General features: G+C 43.8%; 1 protein-coding gene across 2 annotated transcripts in view; it reads left to right on the top strand.

The window, feature by feature from the left end:
- Positions 1-26,158, top strand: part of SMOX (spermine oxidase) — a 55,570-nt gene extending 29,412 nt beyond the window's left edge. Inside the window, exons 2-7 of one of the 2 annotated variants that reach the window (XM_010580749.1) lie at positions 979-1,213; positions 5,732-5,958; positions 14,320-14,493; positions 17,086-17,785; positions 24,226-24,386; positions 25,708-26,158. In XM_010580749.1, the coding sequence (XP_010579051.1) occupies positions 1,006-1,213; positions 5,732-5,958; positions 14,320-14,493; positions 17,086-17,785; positions 24,226-24,386; positions 25,708-25,845 (1,608 nt within the window). In that variant the 5' untranslated portion in view covers positions 979-1,005 and the 3' untranslated portion in view covers positions 25,846-26,158. Of the gene's footprint in view, positions 1-978; positions 1,214-5,731; positions 5,959-14,319; positions 14,494-17,085; positions 17,786-24,225; positions 24,387-25,707 lie in introns of those variants that run through there. The other variant, XM_010580750.1, reaches the window with a different exon arrangement.
- Positions 26,159-26,898: the final 740 nt, after the last annotated feature.

Genomic DNA, 26,898 nt, shown 5'->3' with positions numbered 1-26,898 from the left:
TATGGGTCTCTGTACCCTGTTTCTTCATGCTCTTGAGGGCAGGTGTGAACCTACCCAGAGCCAGATGACTAGACACTGACATTCATGTATAAAGATGTCCTACATTGATGATCCCTGATCAAGGTTCAACCTTAACCATGGACTGAGGCCGTGTACTAAAATAAGGTAATGGGACCCGAGAACTAAGGGTATACATGGTTAAAAAGATGACTTCTAGGAGTTTGCGAATTAAAATACGATACTGCTTGGAGGAGCAGTTGGATCCATTGGGTGGATGGAGGTAGAATTGGACTAGTCAGGACGGGTATGTGTTTGAACCTCTCCATCAAAGTCTGAGGCTGATCCTGATGTGGCAGGACAGTGTTGGCTCCAGGGGCTGCATCATGTGGCTGTGAATTTTTCAGCTGGCCCTTTTTGGCTTTCATCAGTTGAAACATTTTTCTGTCTGTACCATTTCTGTAATGATTAGTTTGATATCTGATCTCCATGCTTTGAGCTAAATCCTCTAGTCCCGTAGTTATATGATCTGAAGCTTATGCTTTGTGGTTGCCACAGAGGCAAAGTGAAGCTTCATTGCTGTGTTGTTGGCACTGGGGATGCTTGTCGGCACTGGGCACGCGGTTTTCTTTTTCTTTTTTATTTTTTTAAAGTCTTTACCACAAAATTGCCACTTCTGGAGGTTATATAAAGAGATGGGAGTTTCAAAATCCTTTGACTTCTCCGGGAATAGTCTACATGGTACAAGAGGGTGGAGATTTCTGGAGTTTCCAGTACTGGTGCTCCAGGCCAAAAAGTTGTTGCATCCCAGTTTGACCTCAGTTATCCTTACTATGCATCCCATTTTGAAGGCTGGGTCTAGTTCACAAGTTTTCTTTCTTTCCTGCTGGACTTTTTTTTATAGACTTCCTTAGGATTTTTAACTGCAGAGAATAAGTTTGAGCCGAGTTCCCTGAACACACTTGTTTGTTTTTTCCATAGGTTCCTTAGAAAGAGAGCTTGGACGGCATGCAAAGTTGTGAAATATCTGCAGACAGCACGGATGATCCTCTTAGTAGTGGCCTACGGAGAAAACGACAGCCTCGAATAGTAGTTATCGGTGCTGGGCTTGCAGGCCTGTCAGCAGCAAAAGCGCTCTTGGAAAGCGGTTTCACGGATGTAACTATCCTTGAGGCGACTGACCGAATTGGAGGCCGCGTGCAAAGTGTGAAACTTGGTAAGAGCAGCATTTTGGGAATAATGCGTTGGGCTTGCTTTATTCTGCTAGCAAGGCTTTGTGTTGTCATTAGGTTAATCTGACCTTGGAAATGTGCCTTTTCAGTCAAGGTGCACATGCAAAAGGTTATTTGAGGTTTAATGTTGTCAGGAACATAAAACCTTGGGCTCCTTTCAGGGTGGATGGGTGAATCTGAGCTATCTTGTGCATCTTTTCTGAGGGAGGGCTGCTCCAAACCCATTCTTCTATAAAATAAAGACCTTGGTGATCGTTTTCATTCGTACAGGAAGAGCTCTGTGTAACAGGTCTGTGAGAAGTGTTCCGTGATTAAATAACTGTATTGAGACAGTTTCCACCGTTTTCAAGCTTGACTCTTGACTAGGAGCAGTCAGTAAATCTCCTGGCTAGCAAACGGCTGTTTCTCAGTGACTTACATCACTTGCAAAGGGGTGAGCTCCAAGCTATTCTGTTTCACAAATAGCCCCATTCATTTCCCTAGAACTAATTTACTGTGTAGGGCACTACCCACTGTGAATCAGGCTTCTGGAAAAACCTCTTCAATGTACCCTTTCATCCTGATTTGCAGCTTTCCTACCTCTGTGGCTTCCTTTCTCAGTGTGTAATAAAGGTGCAGACACTGGATATTTTAATCCCATGTCAGTTGGAAGGGCTTGTAAAATCTCTAAATGCAAAACTACTGGAACAAACATTACCCTTTGCAGCACAGTACTCAGTGAAACTTTCCCTGGTATCTAGAAGGGCATTGCATGTCTCTTCTCCACAGGAGGCAAAATGCTCTTCACTTTTACTGAATTGCCTTCCTGACTTCAATTAACTAGCTCTGTTTCTTGATCCCACTCTATATTTATTAACTTTGGCCTCTTGCTGCCCTCCCTTTCTTTTTTTGTCAGGTGCTTACATCACTTACTATATTTTACTTGATAAACTCACTACAGTAAATAAACAGCAGGGTCCTATGAGCTTTCAGAAGGGAAATGAATGAAAAGGCAGTCAGACAAGTCTAATCTCCAGGGTTTGAATAGGGCACTTTACATTCTGCTGAGACTTGGCATAGAGGTTAGAATGGGAAGTGTGTCCTTTACTCACAATATGCTGTATTAAAAATATCCTGGATCATGTCTGTGATAGGAGGGAAGTGTTAAAGGCCTGAAATCTTCAGGGAGTAATATATAATTTTGTCAGTGCACCTGTGAAATAGTTTTGTTGTACTAGTATTGAGACCAATCCTCTCACCTTTGGGCACCTTCACCAGTTACTTATCTTTGCTTTTGCTGGGAATCTACCTCCTGTTCATTAACACTTCTTAACTAACATGAGACAAGAGCAGGCTTTTCAGTCTGGTGGGCATCTTGCAGTTTGTAGATGTAACTGTTAGTTCCAGAGCAGAGGACTGGAATCCAAAGTCGATCTTTTAATACCTTTCTAAAACTACAAACTGTCCGCCTTTTCTTATCTTCTGCAAACTATCAAAGTTCTGCTGTGTAGGTATGGACTGCAGTTCTCTCCCAAGGTGGGTCCATGTTCTGACTCCTTGTGCTCATTGCAGATTCCCATGCCCTTTAGCCAAATAATTTTGGAGCTCTGTTGGGTGGTAAAATCTTCAGAAGCAGCATGTACTCAGAACCTCATTAATCCCTGGTACAAGGGCAAAAGGGCAGCATAGTCCTGTGGGGTGTTTTCTTCTTCTTCTGTACTGCCTGGAGCAGCAAGATTGCACCTGGGGCATGCAAGACCTGCTCTTTTCTCAGAACTGGCTAAAGCTTACAAAAAACTGTTACAGAAGTGGTTCTTCTGGGCCTTCAACACACAGCCATTTTGATCTGCTTGTCTAAATGGCATTTAAATGTTAAACTTCTCTGGCTACTCCCCTATCTGCACACTTGACTAAAGATACGATTTAGATCTGTGGCACCTTCTCAGGGTTATATCCTAATACTTCTACTCTCACTGAGCCATGCCATGTCTTGCAGGGGACAGTATTTTCCCTCAACTGCATAGAGTACGTTGCTACTCAGCACAGGGGAATAATTTGGATTTTCAGAGGTTTGGTTCATCATTTCTAGCACAGGTGAGGCAGAGGGTTTGTGTGTTTGTAGGTTGTGAGTGTGTTTCTTGTACGTGATCTATAACACCTGTGTCTGCTGCAGATACTTCACCACAGGATGCCCAAAGAATAGTCAGGGCTGCAAAGGGAAATGTGAAAGTTCCCATGCGTATTTAGAAGGCTTGATGCACAACCTGTGCCTTCCTTTGGAAAATTGCTGGTATAGTATATTGTTGTGTATAGGCCTGTTTTGACTGCTGCTTGTGTCTCAGTAATTATATTCACAGAATAGGAAGCAGATTTTTTTCTATTTTTTGTTGTATTGGATGATTCATTCAAAGTAGATTAATATTGAAACTAAAATCTTTTAAGGCCCTGCAAGTAAATCAGCTATCTCTGTTCAAAAAGATGTTATTTAATTTTATACTTTTAAATAATTTATCGTGTAACGTACACTAGGTAACAACTGGCTTATCTGCTTGGTAGTGATGATAGTGAGTTTCTACAGGCAAGAATGACTATTTTTAATTTGTTGGTATTTGATTACATTCCACACAGCTACTGAAGACAGGAGAACTTGGAACACATCATAATTGTTACTGAGCGCCAATACAGCGGGACCTGCTTCTCTCAAAGATGAGGTGCCCTGTAAATAAGGGCTATATACAGGACGATTGTTAGTGTAGCAGAGAGCAAGCTCCTGACATAAAGCAGCAGGCAGTATTCCTGCTGCTGATCTGGCATGTGATGACTCGCAGGAGGATTGCATTAACAAGGTGACTGCCACATGCAATATTTATGAGCTTTGTACCTTTTGGCTGCCAACGTACAGCAGTCATTTCCGCTAGGCTGGGTGCTCTGGGAGTGTATTGGAGTTTGTGGCGCCTTAAATATTCACAGGTTTGTGACTTGATGCTGCACACTCTGAAGCACATGCTTTGTTTTAGGTACACGTAGAAATCTTGCGCTCTCGAGTCCTGTAATGCATATTTTGAAGGGCAATCAGCATGGTCCTTAATGATGAGGCGGTTGTCTGCTTGAAAAACAAGATATGTGGAGCTTCCCTTGGAGGCAGTGTCTCAGCTGGAGAGCAGCATTTCTTCAAGCTTTCACCCATTAAACTTGACTGCATTATAGCAGTGCTGCAGTGTCTTTCTGTCTGAGCGTATATTTACATGTTAAACAGTATACGATGACTGGTAACTGCATGATCCTTTCTTCATCAAGCAGCATCCTATTAACTATCCCACTTAATTCACGCACCTCTGCAGAGCGAGCTGCACAGCATGGTGTTGGCTGGGATGCTGGGAGAACACAGCTTTGTCAGACTTTAAAACAGGTAGCTTTGACTTCTGAGAATGTATAAAAATGTGGGTGGAGGACATGACCCAGGGTTATTATTTTTAGCACCTCCTTTCAGCTGCTGAACATCTCCCTGTGCTATCAGCCCAGTTGTGGCAGCACTGGCTTAGGAGGGGTCAGAGCCCTGGTGCAAACCCTGTTAGTTATAAGGAAGGGAGAGAGTGGGGCTGACCAAACTCTTTATGTTTTGCAGGCAGAGAGTATAGGGGATGAAGACTAAATGTATTTGGTGTTTAACTTTACAGTGCATCTTTTTAAAGAACCTGATTTAAATTTTCAAAGACATAAGTAATAAATTATAACCTATTTACTTATTTGGGGAATGGAAATGCATTTTTGTATTGCAGTTAGTCTGCGGTATATTTGTAAATAACATGCATTTTTAATCATAGGATAAAGTTCAGTATGCAGGCCAATGTTGCTATCCCAGGGCAATCCAATTTTTTCCTGTATCTCCCTGCTGTAGATGCTTTTCTTCCTGTGTCTGGGTATCCATCCCCTCCTCTCGAATACAGTGGATATTTGAAGTCTTTAGGTACTCTGTTCTTTCCCTACGACTTTAATATTTATGTAAGTATATTTATATGTCCTTTTTGCAATAATACAGTGTGCCTTCTTACAGCTCTTTTCCTTCCCACACCCCCTTCACTAGTACATGGCTTGTGCTGCAGCCCAAGCAGTACATTCTCTGCTTTCTGGTCAAGTTCTTAAATGCAGGTTTAGAGAAGATGTTTTAGAAGGGTCAAGTAGCAAGGATAGAGCAGCTAGCAACAACCATGATAAGAACAGGGAACCCAGAAGATTCTGAATTTCACCTCAAGTATCAGAGGTGTGTCACTGTGATGTATCTTTATTGGAAACATCCCATCCTTCTAGCACTATCTAAACTTGTATCCTGAAAGACTGGTTTGAAGGACACTGGCATTGCCCTTGTCTAACAAAGAAGGCTCGCTTAAGTGGTGTTCAAACACGTGGTGTCCTTGAGGAATTGTTCTGGTTTTGCACATGTACATTTTATTTAGGGTTGAGTGTGACACGCTTTCAGAAAAATGGGATTCTGTAACTAGTCTGCTTGGTTTACTCTCCTGCAGGGCACGCCACTTTTGAACTGGGAGCTACGTGGATTCATGGTTCACATGGAAACCCAGTCTATCATCTAGCAGAAGACAATGGTTTACTTGAAGAGACTACTGATGGTGAGAGAAGTGTTGGACGGATCAGTCTTTACTCCAAGAATGGGGTGGCTTATCATCTTACCAACAATGGGCAAAGGATCCCGAAAGATGTGGTTGAAGAATTCAGTGATTTATACAACGAGGTTGGTATTCAACTGCTTTGTTGGTTTGTAGATTTGCCTGAAATACTGGGACCCTTGACAGTTTTAACGTTCTGGGTATTGGACAAAGCTAGAAAACCAGTAATGTCTTTAATTTCTTTGCAAAAAATCAACACTTAGTTTGCTCTCATTTGCATAACTATACCCCATTTGTCCCTGATGTGGGATTAACTCACTGTTGTTAGGAAGAACAATCTTTCCACATTTGTCATCAATTTAATCACTTCCAGCAACTATTGCTGGGCAGATCCAGTCATTGCTCTAGAAAGTTGCTACTTAATTAAAAGGGTAAAGGAGGGATCAAATTACTAAACAAAGTAGAATGTAAAACCTTAGCAACAACCAGCTAAATATTGTAGCCCTGTGACATTTTATTGACGTTATAAATACCATAGTGTGCTGTGTAGTACGCCAAAGTCAGCAGAGTATCATAGGAATTGCAAGTTTTCTTGCATCAGAAGGAAAGAAACATCTTTTCTAGTAGACTCAGACCAGCGTGGGCTTAAATTCAAGGTTATTTTAACTTCTTTTGCTCTATGTTCAGTGACCTCCTCTTCACTTTAGGGCCTCAGTATGTGACAGAAGAGCCAAATAGGAAAAAAAACCCCAACCAACCAACTACCGATGCAGAACCTAAAACCACTAAATAGATGCCTGCAGGATGGAAATGAAAATGCTTGTTTAGTGGAAAGATTAACCTCTGCTAAAAAAGCAATTAGGCGATGTTAGACTCACAAAAAGGCCAAACTTACTTTCAAGTAACTTGGCACTGCTGCTGTCATCCCAGTATTTCTTTCAGAGGGAAAATGGGGTTTCTTACTGATTTGTGTGTTGAACATGTGTGAAAGATTGGTATTAGTTTGCCCTTAGGTAGAGTGACGTGAAAGAAGGAGGTTTGCCAAAGTTAATTATAATTATTCCCCATATGTTTTTTAACGTCACTTATGAATTACATTCAGGGGGGTCAATGCAGAATGTCTAGTCCTCCAGGTAATGTGATCTCACAGTGGGTTATATAAAATGGAGCAAAACATTGTTATTTTCATCAGGCTGTAGCCATGCCTAAAACCTTCAGATTATCATCTGACAGTGAACTTCACCAGTATTTGCGCTTGGCTAAACACACACTAGATTCAGGTTACTCTTGCATACTTTATGTTTAAAAATATGTCCATGAGCATTTAGAAAGCCACCAAGAGAAAAGTCACTGTAGCCTGTAAAGAATTATCAAGAGTTGAATGAGCAGCAGAAATGGGGATATTTTTTTTTTGTCTGAAAAGACTTCTGACGCTGCCCTGGGTCTCTGAACTGGAATCTGTGATGGGGTGGCACAAAATCATTTCAGTTTGAGAGAGGGGTAGTAGGAATTTCAAAGAAACCTCATTATGGAAGGAATTTAGCAACCTGTGGCAGGGAGGGAATTCTTCTTGGACAAATGCAGGTGGGGATAATTCATCTGAACAATTTTTTCATATTACTGGATTGAAAACAGAACCAGAGCCAGCCAGGAAAAAAGACAGGTGAGGTGTGTGTGGAGCAAGATTAACAGTGACTAAGACTAGAAAAGAAAGAGGCAGTATGTGAAAATACTGCAGTGAGCAGCATTATTTATGTAAATGGAACACCGCCAAACTGCATGCAGTGCTTGGTGATCATCCTGTCTCAAAGATGACAGGAAAATCTCCAGCAAAGCGAAGGTGTCAGAGGCAGGCAGACTCTGAAATGAGAAGAGAATACAAAGATGAGAGCTGCTTAGCTTTGAGGTACAGCCAATATGATAAAGCCTATAACAAGGTGCCAGTGTTTTAGAAATGATTAATTTGGTAAATCTACCCTTTCTTTTAAAGCAAGAGAAAGGGGGCAGCCAGTGACATGAGAGAACAACACATTAAAAGTTAATCTTCTTTGAGCAACACATAATTAGCTTATCGTTGCCACAGGATATCTTTATCGCTAGGAGACAGAAAAGGCTTTCACATTTATGGATTGTAAAAATGTCTACAGCTACTCTCTGTGATAAAAAAAATATGTAAGGGACAGCTTAAGCCAAGAAGAGGACATCAGCCAACCTCTACTTGCTGTTGCTGGGGAGGTGCTTTCTCTGTTTTCCTTCAAAGTGTGCTGGACTTTCTTGCAGGGGCAGCTCACGGTTTTGTTGAGCTTCTTGTCCTAGCCTCTTCGGGGTGTCAGATTGGATGATCTTTAGTGATTTAAGACAGCTGACTGTGGTTTCTTCCCTGTGCTGCGTAGGAAAAGTGGGAATTAAGGCGAGCTATGTGATCTCCTGAAAAGCTCCAGTTAAGAAAGACTGGTGGGTGAGCAGTCAGGAGCATGTGCAGCAGGTGTATGGATTTGGGGACCTTTTACTCTGGCATGAGGTGCAGAGAATGTTTCTGTTTACAAGTGCTGAGTCTGCCTGGTGCATTTCTGTTCTGTGTTTTGTTAAGTTCCTGACTTCCCCCTGCATTTTTTTTTTTTTTTTTTCCATTTTCACTTAAGTCCATTCCATCATTTTTCTTCATCCTGGCTCGCCAATACTCTCTTGCTTTAACTGGTGATGAAATGGGTGCTGAGGAGGAGCAGTAGGAATTTGGTCTTCAGTTCTGCATCTCTGTTTTTTTGAGGAGGCACGTTTTCTGGGAGGTTTTGTTAAAACATCTTGAAGTTGTCTGGGGTGAAAAACCACCTTACAGATCACCAAATCCTGAGGTCAGGCTCCTCTCTTGCCTTGTAGGAGCTCCCTGACCCTTCTCAGAGTCTTGGGGCAGCCCGCTGTTAGCAATCCCACCATCATGTCATCTCATGTCTCGGGCTGCATCTCCCACTTTAGAAGAGGCTGAGATAGCAAAGGCTGTGACACACACTGTCCTGGCTTGAAAAGAAAAAAAGACCAAAACAATCAAACAAGACAACCAGCAACTGCATGATGGATGCAAAGCCTATTCAGGGATGGAGCACTGGCATTAACAGTGGAAAATGTATTCCTGAATGAACGGGGCTAAATTTGTCACAGTTTCAAATGCCTGCCCTCCCCTGCACAGCCGGCTCACTTCCCATGCACTCACACACTGCCCTTCTTTCGCTGCAGCAGCTGCCACGTGCTTGGGCTCGAGCATATGCCTCCAGCTCTGTTTCTCCATCTGTATCTCTCTAGCCCCAATTATCTTGTCATCTGGACACCAAATTCTAGTGAATGCAAAGTGCAGAGGATCTCCCTCGAGTGTTCCACTTGGGTATGTGGAGTCACTGAAGCTGGAGCCTAGCAAGGCGAAGTCTCTCCTCTGTGTGCTGAATTTTCCTGGTGTGAAAGGCAAGGCACCCCAGTACTTCCAGAGCTTTGCCTCGCTAGTTCATTTGGAAAGTCCTTATGCATTTTCTGGGCACTTACCCAATCTTTTTTGGCTGGCGGCTTCTACTTCAGTACAAGTTTTGCTTCTTTTTGTTTGCAGTAGCCTGAATTTTTAATAGCTGTAGGGATGCCTCACAGAAGCCTTTATTTGGGTACGAGAAAGCCAGCAGTAAGACTGCTCAGCTCTTCATTTCTGTAGCAGAAGTGTTCTTATGAGAGGCTGTCTTGACTGAGAGACTGTTGCACTGCATTGAAGCCGGTCAAGATCTATCACAAGCTTGTGACCAAAGTGACCCAAATCCGCCTCCGTGAGAGCACTAGAAAACTAGGCAATTCCTGCAAGGAAGGTCTCCAGTCCTGCAGAGCAGCTACCTGGATTTCCAACCACGCATTGCCAAGCAATGCACCATGAGAAGGGGCATCGAGCCTGCCGTTGGCAGGACGATTCTCCAGCCACTGCTGTTTTAAGACTATCCTTCTTAGATTGTGTACTGAGCAGGGCTGGAGCTGCTCAGGGTCATCGCTAGTCCATTTGGTCAGTCTCTCAAAGGAAGAGGGCACCAGCTTTGGAAGGGTGCGATGTCTGTGCCACATATTCATAATCTTCCCACCTTTCTCTCTCGACTCCTGCTAGGATAATTGGGGGAATCCTGGGGCTGGGGGAAGATTTTTGCCTCTGCCTGCTTATACCACATCTGCATGACCCTCAAAGAAAAGCGACAGGAGTGTGACCTTTGAGGATAACATCTGCAGCTTCAGTGTCTATGTGTGCTTATAACTGCTGGGAAGATGTGAATAGGGACAACCCATCTCAGAGTTGCTCTTCTGTCCCTGCGAAGTCTTCATTTCCCTCTCCAAAGAGGTATTTAAGGCCATCTCCCAGCTATTTCTGAAGGGTGGGAGGGAGGTGGTGAACTTGACAAGTTAAATGCAGGTGAAAAATCACACTGCTTTGCCTGCCCAAGAATTTCACAGTCCATCGGCCAGCCTGATTTAGAAGAAGTGCCTATTTTACGTAGGCTTTTCAGTAAGGACATGGTCCCTAAAGACCTGTTTCACAGGAACCCTCCCTTTAACAATCAGCTAATTAATGGCCTTGTTATCTGTCAGCTTTCTCCTGTGTGCTGCACAGCTCCTGGGGGAGGGATGCAGCCAAAGACTGACAAAGTTTTCCACCCTTCTCACCCCCACCCTGTGCTGGGCTTCATGCCATCCCCAATTAAGCTCGAGTGCCTTGCCTTGCATTATCATAGAAAGCAGGACCAAAGGGCCACTGAGAGTCACGGTTCCCTCCCTGCCCCTCTATTGCACTGACAGATGTCTGGCCTGGTAACAGCGTGGACCTATCTCCATAGAGGTTTTTTTACTGACCGGGGATTAAGTCACTGCAGTTTTTAAGCCAAGTGAGAAAAAGACAATGCTACGGATCGTCACCGGCGCAGACAGGAAGGAGCGTGGATTGGGATGTGCTTTCCTGATCTCCTTCAGTGCTGAGAAGCTTCTTTATTTAGATTTGTTCTTCCTAAGAGACTGCCTCTTCCTGTGGTGGAAGAGCACGTATGTAGTAAACACGTGTAGGTGGAAGCCTGTAGGTAAGAGAGAGGACATCCCTCCTGGTGGAACTCACGTTTTCTGCAGAGACCCTGGTTGTGGGATGCCCCAAAGCTGGTCAGAAAGAAGACAGAAGATGTAAGCTGAAGTGAAGCCATTTTGGGATTATGGACATTCAGTTAACTCCTTTTAATTTCTGACTTTCAGCCCCATTTCCCTGCAGGATTGTATGTAAACCCTCAGAATTAGGGAAGAAAATCTGCTTAGAATGAATGGTCACTTGAGATGTTCTGTGTCTTTTGCTTCTGCAGATGGTTCTTGCAGACAGGCTTCTAGGGCCAGTTGTTTGGCCCAAACTCGGAGGAGCTTTAGAGTGAGAAATGATGAGGTCATTGTGCTGGGATGTGAGTTTGCCAGTAGTAGGAGCTTGGAGTTGATGGTCTGTCTTTTTTTTTTTTTTTCTTTTTTTTTTTTTTTCCCCCCCTGCTTGTTTCGGGGGTGTGATAATATAAAAGGGAGATGAGTCTGGACTGTATATGGTGTAGCTCTCCTTGCTGATGGGCACAGTGCTCTCAGTTTGGATGTATGGATATTTTGTAGGGTTAACTAGAAAATGAGCAGAATCTTTCAGGTCATTCTTGATGCTACCTTTCACCAGGATCTTTGAGATAAAGCCCACTTGAACTCTCTTAGGAACCCTTCTATCATCACATCATGATGAAATGTTTGAAGGAGAATGTGTTTTCAAATCTCACAAATGCCTGTTCCCAGTGACTTCAAAGGTGGTCCCATAGGGATGATGATGCTTTCTGTTATTATGAGCAGTTTCCCACCTGGGGAAGGAAAGCCTAGGTAACTCCAACTCCAGACAGTACAATTATGCTCGTACTTCATTGGGAATCTACCTTAAATGAGGGTTTCTTATACAGGATGTGTTTGCTGCATTAAAGAATACATTTTGAGCATCTTTTTGATTCTTTTATTATGACAAAGTATCTCTTAATGTAGGACTTGCTGTTGTTTCTCCTTTTGCTTCTTGCCTACAACAGCTTTGCCTTCTGTTCTTCATCAAATGGTTTGGCACCCCCAAGAAAAGCAAGGAAATAACAGGGATTCTGAGAAAAAAATAACAAATCCTGATGGTGATTATACTTACCTGCTGTCTGATCGATGGGATGACATATATAGGAAAGACTTGACTTGATGTTTACAGCACAGAGAACTGTGCATTTCTGCTCTTTTCTCTGTTGGGCAATGAAGAATACAATGGTTAATAAAAACATACCCATGGCTCACTTAGCCTTTTGGCCAAATGGTAGCTGGGTTTTAACACAGCTTTGCTTGTCTTGTGAATGTGTTATCTGCTTATAGTGTGCAATCGGCTTATGAAAGCTGAGCTGCATTATGCTGACGCAAGGTCTATGCAGCTTGTACTTGCTGGAAGTGGTTTGGGCCTCAGAAATCAGTGGACCTGAGAACTGTGGGATGTTGAAACTGCCAAAGAGCTTTTAGCATTGGGGAACAGAGAAGGCACTATTTCCTTTCCTTTGCTGGAAGCCTTCATTTCATATAGGGCATTGGTCTCAATCTTTCTTGTCTGGAAATCTCCTTGGAAAGGCTGTGACCCAATCAGTGTCTGCAGTTCTCTTCTGTCTTCACCAGTTCCACTCATTTTTCTTGTGATTACTACTGCTCTAGTTTTGTAGTTTATTTTCCCTTTTTTTCATTCATTCACCTATTTTCTTCTTCAATTTCCTTCTCATCCCTTACTTGTCTTTATCAACTCATCTTCCTGCATTCACTCACAGACCTGCTTCTACCACTGCCATGCATTTTCCCTCACTACCTCCCTTTCCTCATCATCTCTCTATTTTGCCTCATCAAATTCACTTCATTCCTAAAACCCAAGAGAAAATCAAGCTTCTGGAGAGAATTGGAGTGGGAAGAAACTAAAATATGGTGAATTAGCCGTATCAGCAGAGAGTGGGAGGCTCTAGGAGCCTTTGAAGGAGAGGCTGCCACAGTTCTGCCAGCTTCCTAGCAGGCATTTACTGTTGAGTTGAACTTCTCAGTATGTCCCAATAATTTGTCTCCAGAAAAGGATCATAAGTTGTAATCAAACCATCTCTGACAGGAAAAACTCACCGAGATGGGATCTGGCCTCTCTACTTACAAGAATACTGTGCACCCCTGTGGCAGATATAAATAAGAAGGTGACTAATTCTGGACGAACAAGTCATTAATAGAATGAGTTGCACTTCTGGGAGGCCTCTTTTAAAAGCTTTCCTGTGTTAAAAGATTCCTTGGAGTTTTTCCATGGAGATGAAGGGCCATGATTCAACTGCAGGCTCTCCTGGTAATATTACAGACAGAAGTACTGGTTACTCCAGACAGCCACAAGCAGATGGCCAACGTGGATGGTGGTTTTCTTGTTTTTAAGTAGCTTTTATGGTAGAAAACTGCAGTGAAAAAAAGATGTCCTTCAAAGAGGAGTGATTTATTAGAAGGGGATATTTCTTGTGGGTCCTCCTCAGGCTGGCTCCTGGAAGGGAACTACTAGAGATGTCATGGTTTTCCATGGATCTATACTTGTCTCATGCTCAAGTCAAATGTGTGTGCATACAAAATTCCTTCACTAAGCCTGTGTTGGTTGCTTCCTATTTTTCTGGGGACAACAGAAAAGTAACTATGAAACTGAATTCCCCCACCCTGGTGGATTCCTGGGCATTATTGCTAAATAATGGAGAGGGTGGAAGGGCTGGTTCCAGGTTAGAGCAGTCAAACGTATGGGCCCTGCAACCTGGGACTGCACCTGAGAGACTGAGGTGGGAGAAGAGCTGGTGCTTTATTGTCAGATGTGAGGAAGTGTGGGGTCCTGGTGCTTGAGTTCACTCCTAGTAGACTGCATGGACATTGGGGCCAAGTTAGGCTGTGACGCTGCTCAGCAGAACCAGAAATTACACAGAGCAAACCGAAGCCCGCTCTGTAGAGGTGCTCTGCAGTCTGCGGTTGCTTAGCTTACTGATCCAGCTGCAGTATCTAAACAGCTGGTTGAACGATAGGCTTTAGCTCCTGAAAATGGCAGGAATGCCTCACTTGGTCTTCTGCAGGTGATAGGACGGACATGCTCAAATTAAAAAATAACTTAATAATAATACTAACTTAATGACTTAATAGTAACTAGACTGTTGCAGGTGAGTAAGGGTGGTTATCTTTGCCTGGAGGGAAGTGTTGCTTCCTGCCTTCGAACCAGCATAGCTGTGGGTGCAACTTGACATGGTGTTGGAGCAGCGCGCACAATAAACTGCCAAAGCTGATCTCTAAAGTTGGCAAGAGAAGGTGATCTGAATGGGCTAGGTTTGGATGGAAGAAAAAACATCCTGCATGGGGCTTGGATTCTGCTGTGAATCACATTGTCTGTCTTTCTGTCCTGTCTCTGGCAGGTCTATAACCTGACTCAGGAGTTCTTCCAACGAGGTAAACCAGTCAATGCTGAGAGCCAGAATAGTGTGGGCGTCTTTACACGGGACGTAGTGCGCAAACGTGTCAAGGCCGATCCGGATGACACAGAGGCCGTCAAGAGGCTGAAACTAGCCATGATCCAGCAGTACCTTAAGGTGTGTGTGCATGTCATTGGTTTTTCTTGTTTTAACTAAGAGCAGACAAATCTTGAACCTCAGACACCTGGCTAAGCCTTGCCCATCACTGGGGAATTGCCTTCTGTGGTCACTTGCCACTGGGGCAGTTTGTGTTTATATTGACAACTTTCCTCGTGATGCATATCCAAAGACAGTGGCCTGCAAGAAATAATGCCTTTACGCATTTTTTTTTTGTTATCTTAAACTTCCACCTTTCTAATTAGAAGGGATTTTCCTAGGCCCTGTTAAATTTTCTGGTGTGATTTAATGTTTTCTCACCACCTGAAGCTACTTTATTGTCAGGTTCTTTTAGTAATGTTTTGTCTTGTGCCTTACACTTAGAATTCCATGTGTGGTTCCTGAGTGGTTTTTACCCCCTTCTGCCTCTGTCCATATCTCAGAGACCAGAAGAAATGTAACCTTGATACTAGTAATTTGTTGAGGATATCCCTAGAAGGCATTTTGAAGGTAAAGCAATAAAATCAAAGGTAGATTGTATAAACTCACGTCCCAACCATCTTTCCTCATGGCTTCCCTAGTTCTTTTTATCTCCTTGATGCCTTGGCCTAAATGAGTTCTCTGTGGGATGAGGACTTAATGCTGCATCAAGCACTCCACAAATAAAGTGTAACAGTCATTCCTATTTCAATTATAATGACTTAAAGGCTTATGAAATGAGGCAAGGGAGGCAAGCAGCACTCTGTGATGTGGGTAAATGTATGGTATTCACCATTTACAGGTGGGAAGCTGAAATAAAGAGAAATAAAGACCTAAAGAGTCAGTTTTATCTCTCTGATAAAACTGAGATTTGAACCCAGGCATCCTGAGCGCTGTTTTGCTATCTCAGTGTCCTGACCCAAGAGCTTGTATCACAGGGTGTCTCCACAGCTGCCACGTAAAGACTAGTTATTTATCGTGTTATCCGTGTAACATCACCTATGCAGACAATATTAGTCATTTGATACAGCTCTGGTTTTCCTGGTGGTTACTTCTGCGGTTGCCACAGCCAGAGACTTTTTCTGCAAGTCTTGCAAATCCCTTCTCATGTGTAAATACTTGAGAACAACAAAGTTTCTGATACTTAAGACTATCAGATCAGAGTGGTTGCTGAGAGAGTGGGGATTAACTGGTGTCTCAGGCAAAGTATAGGCTTGGTAGTTGCCTGTTTTTTCTCCCTGGCATTTTTCCTTCATAGTTGAAAGAATCAAATAGTCGTTCATCACTGTTTGTTACCTTTATAATGTGGAGTGTCCTGTTGGAGCATCCAGGCAGGATGAGCAGCCTGTTGCGTGACCTAGGGTGCAGGGTTTGTATCGTGGGCCAGCAGAAGTGACCCTGGGTAAGTGCTGGAGAGTGCTTGCTCAGCCATCAGATGGGGTGGAACCACAGCAGACTCAGAGGATAGGTCTTCAAGACCTAGCTACTGGCAACCTGTCCCAGCAGTTTGTGCCTGCTCAGTCTTCACTGGAGTCATTGGGCAATGACCAGGAAGGGGCAACCACTTGATTGTCAGTACAGTCACAGGAGCAGCCTGTGAACTACTCAGTACAACTTCTACTTGTTTGCTTGACATCTTAGCCCAGCACAGAGATTCCTGCCCTGCACCAGGATGCTCCACAGGGAGAGGGTCTACACTTGCCAGGCTTCCAAACATGATCATTAAAGTGTGGAAAGGCCTGGAATAATTGGCCAAAGGGTGAGGCAAGGAATTGTAATGTTCCCTTTGTCTAAAATGCTTAAAGAATTACAGTGTGCAAATCATTGTGACTCCGGTGATTTGAAGATTTTAAGATCACTGTGTCCCATGCATCAGTATTATCATTAGAAACTTATCACAAGACAGGCCAAACATCCTGCCTTTGTTCCAGGGATTGTTGGAAGCTATGGCTATACCTAATACTCCTACAAACATTAACCAACAGGTCCTGAATCTAAAGCTTTGATAATCACATCAAGTGAATCAAACGCAAGTGTCTCACATCTTGGCATTTCCCTTTTCTGTCTCCTTCAGTTCCTTCTGTGCTGGGTCCTCTCACCTCTGGCAGATTGTTAGCTTGCTGATTGCTGACTGTTTGACAGCATGTTGAAAGCTGCAGACAGCAGAAATAGCTGCCAAAAGTTTTTCATGGCTCCTCATGGGAACATTTATTAACATTGGAAAGAACATCTGATTAACATAACTCCAGCTTCTGTTGTAGGAGCATCAAGTAGCCAGTCCCTGACCAGTGAAGTGGGTTTGAAACGATAGAAAACAGTCAGAACTGTAGCCAAGAATCGTGCAGAAGCAAAGACATCATCTCTGAACTCTGGATGATGCAACTGTGGCCGATGCAACACAAGCTGATGCAGCTTGTTACAATGACAACATGGTTTCTCTGGCTGGAAGGAAAGCTAAGGATTGATTTTGCCAGGTCCTATGGCCAAACACTTCTTTAATAGCAAAAATAATGTGGTTTAAGAGTGGTATTCAACACTCCCAGCTTGTGCAGCTCCTCTGTGCCCTTGCAGTATTATGCTGTGGCAAAATGAGTTGCTCTGTGGCAATGTTGCTTTTGTGTTGCTTTTCCTTAGGTAGAGAGTTGTGAGAGCAGCTCCCACAGCATGGATGAAGTCTCACTCAGTGAATTTGGGGAATGGACCGAAATCCCTGGGGCTCATCACATCATTCCTTGCGGTTTCATTAAAATTGTGGAGATTTTGGCCCGCTCCATTCCCGAGTCTGTCATTCAGCTCCGCAAGCCAGTCAAGTGCATCCACTGGAACCAATCGGTCAGCAAGGAGATTGAGAGGGTGGCTGACCACAACAGTGACCTCCCCGAGGAGGACAAGGGCTCCGATGTCTTCGTAGAGTGCGAGGACTGTGAGTTCATCCCAGCTGACCATGTCATTGTGACTGTGTCCCTGGGAGTCTTGAAGAAACGCCACGAGAGCCTGTTTCATCCCCGCTTGCCCGAGGAGAAGGTGATGGCCATTGAGAAGCTAGGAATCAATACGACTGACAAGATTTTCCTGGAGTTCGAAGAGCCTTTCTGGAGTTCTGAATGCAACAGCATCCAGTTTGTCTGGGAAGATGAGGCAGAGAGTGAGAGCTTGACTTATCCCGAGGAGCTGTGGTACAAGAAGATCTGCAGCTTTGATGTACTCTACCCACCAGAGAGGTACGGCCACGTCCTGAGTGGCTGGATCTGTGGAGAAGAGGCTTTGATTATGGAGAAGTGTGATGATGAAACTGTGGCAGAAACCTGCACCGAAATGCTACGTAAATTTACAGGTCAGCCATGCTCTGTTTCATTTGGTGAGTGGAGAGGAGAGGGAGAGTGGGGTTGGGCTGTTGAATAACCGCTAGGAAGGAAATGCACTAAAGTAATTTTTAGTTCTTTGGTGTTTTATGTCCCTTTGAATGGGCTGTGCATGTGCTTCCAGCATACCTCCTGCTTGGGTGTTCCTGAAAGCTATTTATACAGAGGGGCTGATAACCAGCTCAGGAAGTGGTGGGCAGAAGTGCTTGAGGATTCCACATCCTCTGCTTTATTTAATCACAAATAACTCTTCAGCAGCTGGAGCTGTCTGACTCAGTACTCCTGAGGACTGATCTCAGCTGTGGAAAGCAGCATAGCTCTCTTAGAGCCAGTGGAGTTGAACCTGTTTACATCAGCTGAGATGCAGTGGTTGAATCGCATCCCTGACTTCCATTTAACATGAGGCTATATGGAAATCTCATTGGCCTAAATTTTGACGAATCCATTGATCTCGGAGAGTTTCCATTGCTGGGTGGTTCACCTAAATCTTCCTGGACTTCACAGGTTTCACATGTACTGAGCACACATCACATTAAAGGCAGCAGTTGGAGCAAGACAGATCTTATGTGTATTATGCTGAGAAAATCCAAGATGAAATCACTAAAGGTAGTAATATTTGAACAAGCTGGGCCTTAGTTTGTCTGCAGTCACTTCTCTAGAGCTTGCACACATTACCAAGGAGAGGGCTTTTTTTTTTCTGTGGAGTTATTAGAGACCGGCTGATGGGAGACACTGTATAAGTTCAAGCATAAGGTAGTAATGCTGAAAGAAATAGCGATTGGCTTATTGGCAGTCTTGAAACAAGGATTTTGGATTTATACATAATTATAAGCAATTATAAGAGCAGTGTCCTCCAAGATTAGGTGTATTTTATGCTATTCTATAGATGGGTCCTATGGCTAAGCTATTTATATCTGCTTGCTAGCTTGTGTTAGCCAAGTCTCAGCACCCAGTGGGTTTCCATCCTTACCTTTTGTCCATGGATCTCCAATTAGCTGGAGAAATTTGCCTTCACAAGTGTAGCTTTCCTCTGTGCTTACAGAACATTTGCTACCGACAATGCAGAGATTTAGAGAAAGGGTTCTTGGGAAGTTGAGGACTACCTGCATAACTGGCTACTGCCAGAAGAGGTTTTACATTTTACTACTCTCTTCAGAAATCATAGGGTATACTTTGGATTCAGAAACCCTAGTGCAGTGACCAAAACTGAATCCTTGTTTCAGCTTGTTCAGTGTTGCATTTATGTTGGATGATGAACCTGTGGCTCCCCTGCAGCCTGCAGAGAAGTAGGATGAATCAGTCAATGCTGGACTCTGGGCAGCTTCCCGAGCTGGCTGTTTTCAGCGGTGTTGGGTATCCCTACGTTGTGTTGCAATGTCAATATATACATGCCTTCTTTCCCCCTGACCTCAGCAGGCCAACTGCTGCCCTACGCAGGCGTAGCAGGAGGCTATTCTCCTCTTTACGGCCAAGTTGTTCCAGTGCCGATGTCTCCCAGAGTGTATAAACAACCTTGTTTGTTGCAGCTCTTCTTGCTTAAGACGGCTTATTTTTTAAAACACCTCGATTCGTCAGTGGGAATTTGGCTCTTTGGGTCTTTCTTAGTTTGGCAGCTAGGAGTATACTCTCCCTCTTCCTTCTTGGGCTCCTTCACTGTTATTGTTTACATGTGTTGGATGTTCCTTTCTTCCCCCCAGGATGGAAATATGTTGGCACTGGGTCGTCGGTATGTGCTGCAGTTGCTGTTCCAGCTGATACTGCACCTGGTCACTGTCCATCAGACTCTTCAGCAGTGTGAGCTCTGTCTCAGCCTTCTGCTGATCCTGGGTTATCTAACCCTGGAGAATTTTAGACTGAATTTACTAGGGCCTTGCCCTGCAATGAACATTTTGTGCATAAGCTGAAAGGTGGCCTTTCAGCTGCTCAAAACCGCAAGAAGAAAACCTGTTGTTGGAGCACCCATTACACAATATAACCTGTTCCACTTTCTGCCCCCAAAACTTGTTAGTTTGTAGAAAACCTTTTCGCAGATCTTCCAGGATGGCCTTGCTAAGGTAGCTGGGTTTATCCTGTTACCCTTGCTCCCGTTTTCCCTAGCAAGTTCACAGAAGAAGCAATACCTCAAGGATTGTCTGGACCAGGTGCCAGGCAGGCTGAAACAACAGAACCGTGCTCAGCTCTCCATGCACCTACCATCTTCTCCACTAATCTGTTTCATTGGGAGTGGGTTAGACCAGCTGGGAGGTGGCTGTGAGGGGACAAAGCAGCCTTCTGTCTGTGATCTAACTGTAGTTATTTCTGAAAATGAATGGACTCCTCTGGTCCAATTAGCACCACCAAACCCAGCTTTTAAAGTGTTTCCCACCACCCAACTTCATGTAAGTCAGCTAACTGAGTTGGGAAACTAGTCCTCCTAGGGTCCTAAGCTCAGTGGAAAGAAAGACTCTTCCATGAGGCAGTTCAGATCTTCCATATGTCACTTGGTGCTCTGTGACACCTTCTGAAGAAGCTTTTCTATACTGGGTATAGAGAGAGCCTTATATTCAGTAATGAAAGTAGGTAGTATGAGCCTTTTAATGTTCACTTTGCCTTTTGTAGCTTTCATGTTCTGGTTATAAAATCCCTCAAGTTCTTATTTCTTACTTTTCTATTAAAGAATTAATGCTTTACCAAGTAGGTTCCCATCTTCAGCTGTGTTTTCCCAGTCCATTGCTCATGGAGTCCTTTGCTTTGGCTTCAGAGGGTGTTAGACCAATCCTATGTTAAAACCATTTTTTAGACTCAGTGTTACTTCACACTGAGAATTCCTCTCTGAGAGGTGATGATCTGCCTCTGTGACCTTACATTTCACATGCAGGTTAGTGTTGCGGATTATCTGGCTTTGCTGTGAAAAGCTCTGAGGATTGTTCTAACCTAAGAACCATTGACAATTACTGGTTTTCACAACTGGATGGCTGAAAAGCGGTGTCCTCTAAATCTGATTAAATGGGATACCTTCGAACAATTAGAATTGTTGCTCTGGTTTCTCTGTTGGCTAAGCTGAGAGTGTTAGAAGCCTGAAGGCAGTAATTGCAGGCATGCTCAGTTCTGAAGGAGTCACTGATTTGTCAAGCTGTGGCTGGAGATGCCCTGAGTTGTCCTCCCCATCTTCCAGCTATTTCTCTAGAGGGGAATGGATCTCTTTTGTTCTGCATCATATCTACCAGCCCCATGCCTGGGATACCCTAACGTCTGTCTGGTGGCTGTAGGTGCTAGTGTGTGGGTAGTACCACTGATCTCTGTTGGCCTTGATGGGCTCTTAGGTACCTTGCTCACTGGTAGGCAACTAAATTTGGGTGTCTTAATTTAGATCTCAGAGTTGATTTTTATGATAATCCTGTGTCTTATAATCAGCCCCATAACCAATAAATCTGTGTAGCCACACCTCCCAGTAGCTGAATAAAGATGAGATTGTTTGAGGCACACAGAGTTATCTTCTATAGCTTCACAAGTGGAAATCTGTGGCATAAAGATTGTGCCCTCCTATTTTAGTGGCAGCTAAGATCCTTTTTTAGCCATTTTATCTCTCTTTGGAAACTTAAAAGTTTCCACATCTGTATTAATTGTTACTTTTATCTGCAGGGAAAGGCACATGGTTACCCATCTATTTAAGGGCAGATTGAGAAAGTCCAATTAAATAGATTCCTTGAATGAGTGTGGCCCTCCTAGTCTTTCTAGTTTCTGTCTTGCAAACAACAGTTCAGGATCAGAGCTTGTGTTACACGTTCCTGTCTGACCTTCAACCAAGCTTCTCCTGTGTGCAGCAGAAATGAAAGCCTCCTGATTTTTCTCTTGGAAACAGCTCCTCACATTAAAAGGTGCATAAATGCAGAAGCGCAGGGGCACAATAGTTGCACAATGGACACTTGGATCATGCTCACGCGGTCTGATGTGCTGGAGGACCTTAAAGGAGCTCACAAGAGCTGGTACATCTGCACCACACAGCATAGTGCTAGGTAAGGAGACTGGCTTCGGTTCTGGGAGCTGTACAGCTGTGTTTTAATGTACCCAGGCTCCTTAGCCCTGCTCCATGCTGGCAGCTGGCTCAGGCGTCTCTGCCTGAAGCTCTGCCATCTGCCCAATGCCACATGCTTCATGTTGCTGTGTTGCAGTTTCCCTTGTGATGAAGTTGCTATGTGAAGAATAATTCCCTGGCGGGAAGGCTGCTGTTCACTTGCTTGTATACACAGTAGAAGGTCATCCATGGGAAACACTAGAGAGAGACAAAGCTGTTGCTTTTACCAGTTTTAACGATTGCTCTATTAAATATTGCTGAATTTATACAATCGTTGATTGGGCTAATGACTCTACAAACCCTTTCATTAACAAATTTCAGTCTTTTAGCAGATCTGTGGCCTTATCTGCAGGCTGACAAGCCCTCATCTCATTGCTTGTAACACTGTGTGTTCCTAATGTTGATCATCTTTTTATCGACATCTTACTTGCTGACTCCTCTATTGAAAATCTTCTGGGTACCTTGACAGCGGAACATGAGAATATGTGCCAGCTACAGAAGAGGCACCACCAGCCCACTGCAGAGACTCCTTTTATTTGAAAACCCATTGTGTGATTGTTTTTGTGTAATGCAGTGTGATGGATGAATGCTTTGGCCCTGTTTGGTGTTGTGTTGTCTAACAGCTTTCATGGTGTGTTCTCCTGGGTTTTCCCACAGCCCTTAAAAATAAAACGTGATAACCTACTTCCTTGACGCATCTGAGAGCTCCCTGTTCTCAGACTCCCTTGGGCTTTTCACTTCCATCCCAGGCATTCCTGCTTTGAAGATTCTTGGGGGAGCATATTTTAGAAGCTTTGTTATGCTAAGTTCTTATTCCTGAAACAACATTCATTTGTAGGATGTGTTTTGTTTGTAGGGTATATTTATTTGCTAGTCTGTGCCATATTTTGATCTGGGGGTTAGTGGTTAGAAAGTGTTCACAGTGTACTCTGGCAAGCCATCCAGGTGCCTTTGCTCTGTTTTAGCCTTATATTTCATAGTTCTGGCTGACACATGATACTCCTAAACCCAATAGCTGAACCTGGGATGTAACCTGCTCCTGATTTTAAGGAATTAAAGGCATGACTAAATAATTGTTTAGTAGGACTAAATAATGTAGTGCCTAACTAGTCTTTACAGTTGGATGTCTCCCTCCCTAAGCCCTGATGAAGAAAGTGGGGGAATTTGGATCATCTTCATAGCAGGCTAAGCATGCTGAAGTGTTACAGAGTCAGGGTCTGAAGCGGGCACAGGAACTGTGCAAGATATAAACGTGTTTCAATTACTCTTGCTTCTTGTGCTGACAATCTCACAGACTCCAGTAGCTGAACCTTGCCTGGCTATGGGAGGTTGCCTCAAGGGTGGGTCTCAGCTCTCCTGCAGAGAGAATTTATCTTCATTGCAATTCTCCATGTCCCCTCTCCCTATTCTTCTCCTGCCAAGCCAGATATGATCACAGGACACCAACAAAATCTCGGTTAATGATGCTGAGATGGTCTCAAACCAGCCTAGCAAGAGGCTTTCCAACATATGACCCTCCCTATTTCAGTTCTACCGGAGGCTCTTGTGGTACCAGCTGGTGAGCTGCTTTGGCTACAGTCCTGGATCCCATGTGCTTCTGTACTCTTTGGGATGGGGACAATGGCTGATGATGGCCCTATCATTGGTTCCCTCAGGTGCCCCTCACCTTTAGGTCCTATATCCTTTTAGCGGTGGAAATCCTACAGCAATCTAGAAATCGTACTTCCAGCCTCAAAAGCCTTCTTTCCATACCATGTGCATCCCACAAAATGGGTCTGTTGAATTTTAGGTTAATTATGGGGAGCAACTGGGTAGCAGTTGGAGCGAGTAATACAGGTTTTGAAAACTTTCTGACAGGTTTTCCTATGCACCTGCATAGTGAGGATTTGCCTTCTAACATCCTTATCTCCATCCCTGTTTGGTGGCAAACCTCTCTCACAAGACTACCTAAACATCCAGTTTAGACTGGGCACCCAATTAAATACCTATGAATCATACCCTTGATCACCACCATGGCAAATGAGACCAGGAAATGTTCTGTATTTTAAACAAACTGTATCCAGGGTTCCCTGAAGCTTCCCAATCTCTTAGGAACATAAGTATTTTAATGATCTTTCCCAAAACAGAACACTGCAGCTGAGATTAAAAGGGATGCCATTTCTGTTGTATAGATATTTACAACTCAGTAATAGAAAAGAGATATGTTTTAGGGCCTCTTTACTGTAGCGTGCAGGCTCTGCTAGGATGTATTTTCAATAAATCAGGCTGAACACATGCCACTCCACAACTTGCACAGCCATCGTCATGTTTTCTTTGAGACACGATCTTACTTTTTGTCTTCTCCTGCTTTCCACCCAGGGAATCCAAACATTCCGAAACCTCGCCGGATCCTGCGGTCCTCCTGGGGCAGCAATCCCAACTTCCGTGGATCCTACTCTTACACCCAAGTTGGGTCTAGTGGGGCCGACGTGGAGAAACTCGCTAAACCACTGCCTTATGCTGAAAGCTCCAAAACTGCTGTAAGTATGGCCCCAATCAGTTCTGTGGGAAGAAGACTAACATGATGGCGGGCAGCGGGTTTTCTGGGGGGAGGTTGAAAGAGACAGGTTGGGCCTCCAGTAGTGTGTTTTCCTTTTTTTTTTTTTTTTTATACATACCCCTCGAGACAAATAATGTATGTAGGATTTTACCTTTAATGTTTGGAATCCCAACATCTCAGGGATTCCCACATCTCTCTCTGAAATTATCGAGAGCTGGGAATCTGCGTGACTTTCAGAATTCTGATCTCTGTGTTTAAAGACCATTAGCCTTGTTGGCCGGTTCAAAATTCCCTAGGAAAGCACGTTACTCTGTTTTAAAGCATAGTCTGAATATGGAGCATTAAATGCACGATCCTTGCTAATGGCTAGGTCTGAATGTGTCAGAGGTGCATATTAGGAAATCTTTCTGTGTTGGCAGTAGAGGGTGAGGGAGGCCCAGTCCTTGGCTGGGGGACTCATGCATTGGCAGGAGACAATGAATTTGCTTCTCAGACACTGCCTTTGCTTTCTGAATATAGCATGGAGAACAAGAGCACACATGGAGATAGTTACCACAGCTCAGCTGATGAGCAGTAATGTATTAAGCCAAACTCACCCCGTCATTCAGGGTTATTTGTCCAAATCCAAAGACAATGGCTGACGAATATGCAGCCTCCAAGCATCTGCCCAGTCCATCTCCTCCATCCAGAGCCTGACCCCACCATGTAATTTTGTTCAGCACAGAATTCTATTAAAAAAGGTAGCAGGAGCTTTAGGAATCTTTCTCTGTAGTTCTCGGGGAAGAGAGGTACCTGCAATTCCTGCCTCAGAACTGAGTTGGCAGCAATTTTAGCAAGCACCTAGCTATTGATGTAAGAGATAAGACACTGTGTCTCACCCTGTGGGTTTTGAGACATGACTATTTTTCCTTCTGAAACTGCAGTCCAGAAAAATAAATCCTTAATGCCTAAAAGACTGAAGCATAATTTGGGGGAGCAAAAAGAGGAGTCGACAGAGAAGTAAGGTGTTCAGTGACTCATGCAGATTTGTTTGAGGTCATTGGAGCTAGTGTCTGGCTCTATGATGGTGCCTCAGCCCTGCAAATAGCTCCGCATAGCAACGAGGACAAGCTTGACCTTGACAGACCTATGCTGTGCCTGTCCCCGTGGTGTACCACATCAGGATTTCAAGAACCAGCACTCTAAAAAGTCTGGTGTCAGCTTGTGGGGATGTGGGAGGGCACGGAAAGTTTTTTCTTCTTTTAGCCTCACGTCTGCTTTCCAAAGCTGCTGAATTTTTCTGCTTTTCTTGTCCTCTCCAGCCGATGCAGGTGATGTTTTCAGGGGAGGCCACTCACAGGAAGTATTATTCCACTACCCACGGTGCTGTGCTTTCTGGGCAGAGAGAGGCCGCTCACCTCATTGAGATGTACCAGGACCTCCTGCAGTGCCGGAGCTGAAGGGCCCCATGCTTGTGAACACCACCAACTCCTAAATCCTTGTACAGGTGTGTGGAGGGGTTCTTTTTTAATTTCAGTTCACAGTAGAACAGTCTCTGTCTTTTTCTATTAAAAAAAAAATGCCCCAACTGTTTAAAAAATTAGTCATCAATAGCTTCATTTCCGTGTGCTGTATTGTTAACAGGGAAGGGTGCTCCTTTTGTCTGGTAAACTGTTTCTTTGTCATTTTAATTCTAACTTCACTTTTGGTGCCTATGATATTTTTTTTTTTTCTTTCTGTATTGTAAGTGCCTTCTATACTAAAATAAATGTTGTAATAAAAAGACTGGGTGCTTTGGTATTTCCTGGACACTTCACTCAGTAACTTGCAACTCTTCTGTTCGATGTTACAAAAATAGGGGTTTTCTCCCTTCCTACAAAGTTTGGAGTAGGAGGATCTCGAGATAGATCTGGATCCTCAATGTACCGGTTTATCTTAACTGTTTGCTCAAAGAATTGCACCTTAGAGGCACAGTCATTGCCTTGTACAGATTAGCATAGAAATCACTCTGTATCACTAAGTATTTCACTCCGTGTGTCACCTGTCTATCAGCTTGTGTGGGCCTTTGGGCTTCAGGAAATCTGCCTATAATTTCATGGGGGAATTTGTCTTCCCTCTGGGTTCAATCAGCCAGTTGGGGAAGTTATCAAAGGAATAGCAGAGCTGCAAAGCAGAAACACACAGCCTTGACGAAAGCAGCATTGGAGACTGTGTCCACATTTGGTCTGGAATAGTATCTTGGCTTTGAAAGGAGTGCCCCACTCTTTCCCACTTTTCAACAATTGGTTTGGTTCACAGAATGGTTTTGAGGTGTACAAGTTCCGTCTAAGGAAACTAAACCAGGTACAATTCTCCAGGAACTCCCCAGGTATGGTGCAGCCTGTAAAGACAACATCAGACTCTAAACTATCACTTGTCCTTCAAACGTTCTTGAACCATGTTGTGGAAGAGGCATTCATGCCTGTGCACCAGACTAAAGGGCAAAGTAAAATCCCAAACTACTGTAGTAATGC

The sequence above is a fragment of the Haliaeetus leucocephalus genome, unplaced genomic scaffold (genome assembly GCF_000737465.1).
Source record: "Haliaeetus leucocephalus isolate CR32 unplaced genomic scaffold, Haliaeetus_leucocephalus-4.0 Scaffold741, whole genome shotgun sequence".
NCBI classification, from domain to species: domain Eukaryota; kingdom Metazoa; phylum Chordata; class Aves; order Accipitriformes; family Accipitridae; genus Haliaeetus; species Haliaeetus leucocephalus.
The sequence above is the reverse complement of the archived record's forward strand: the minus strand, read 5'-3'. Positions and strand labels throughout refer to the sequence as shown.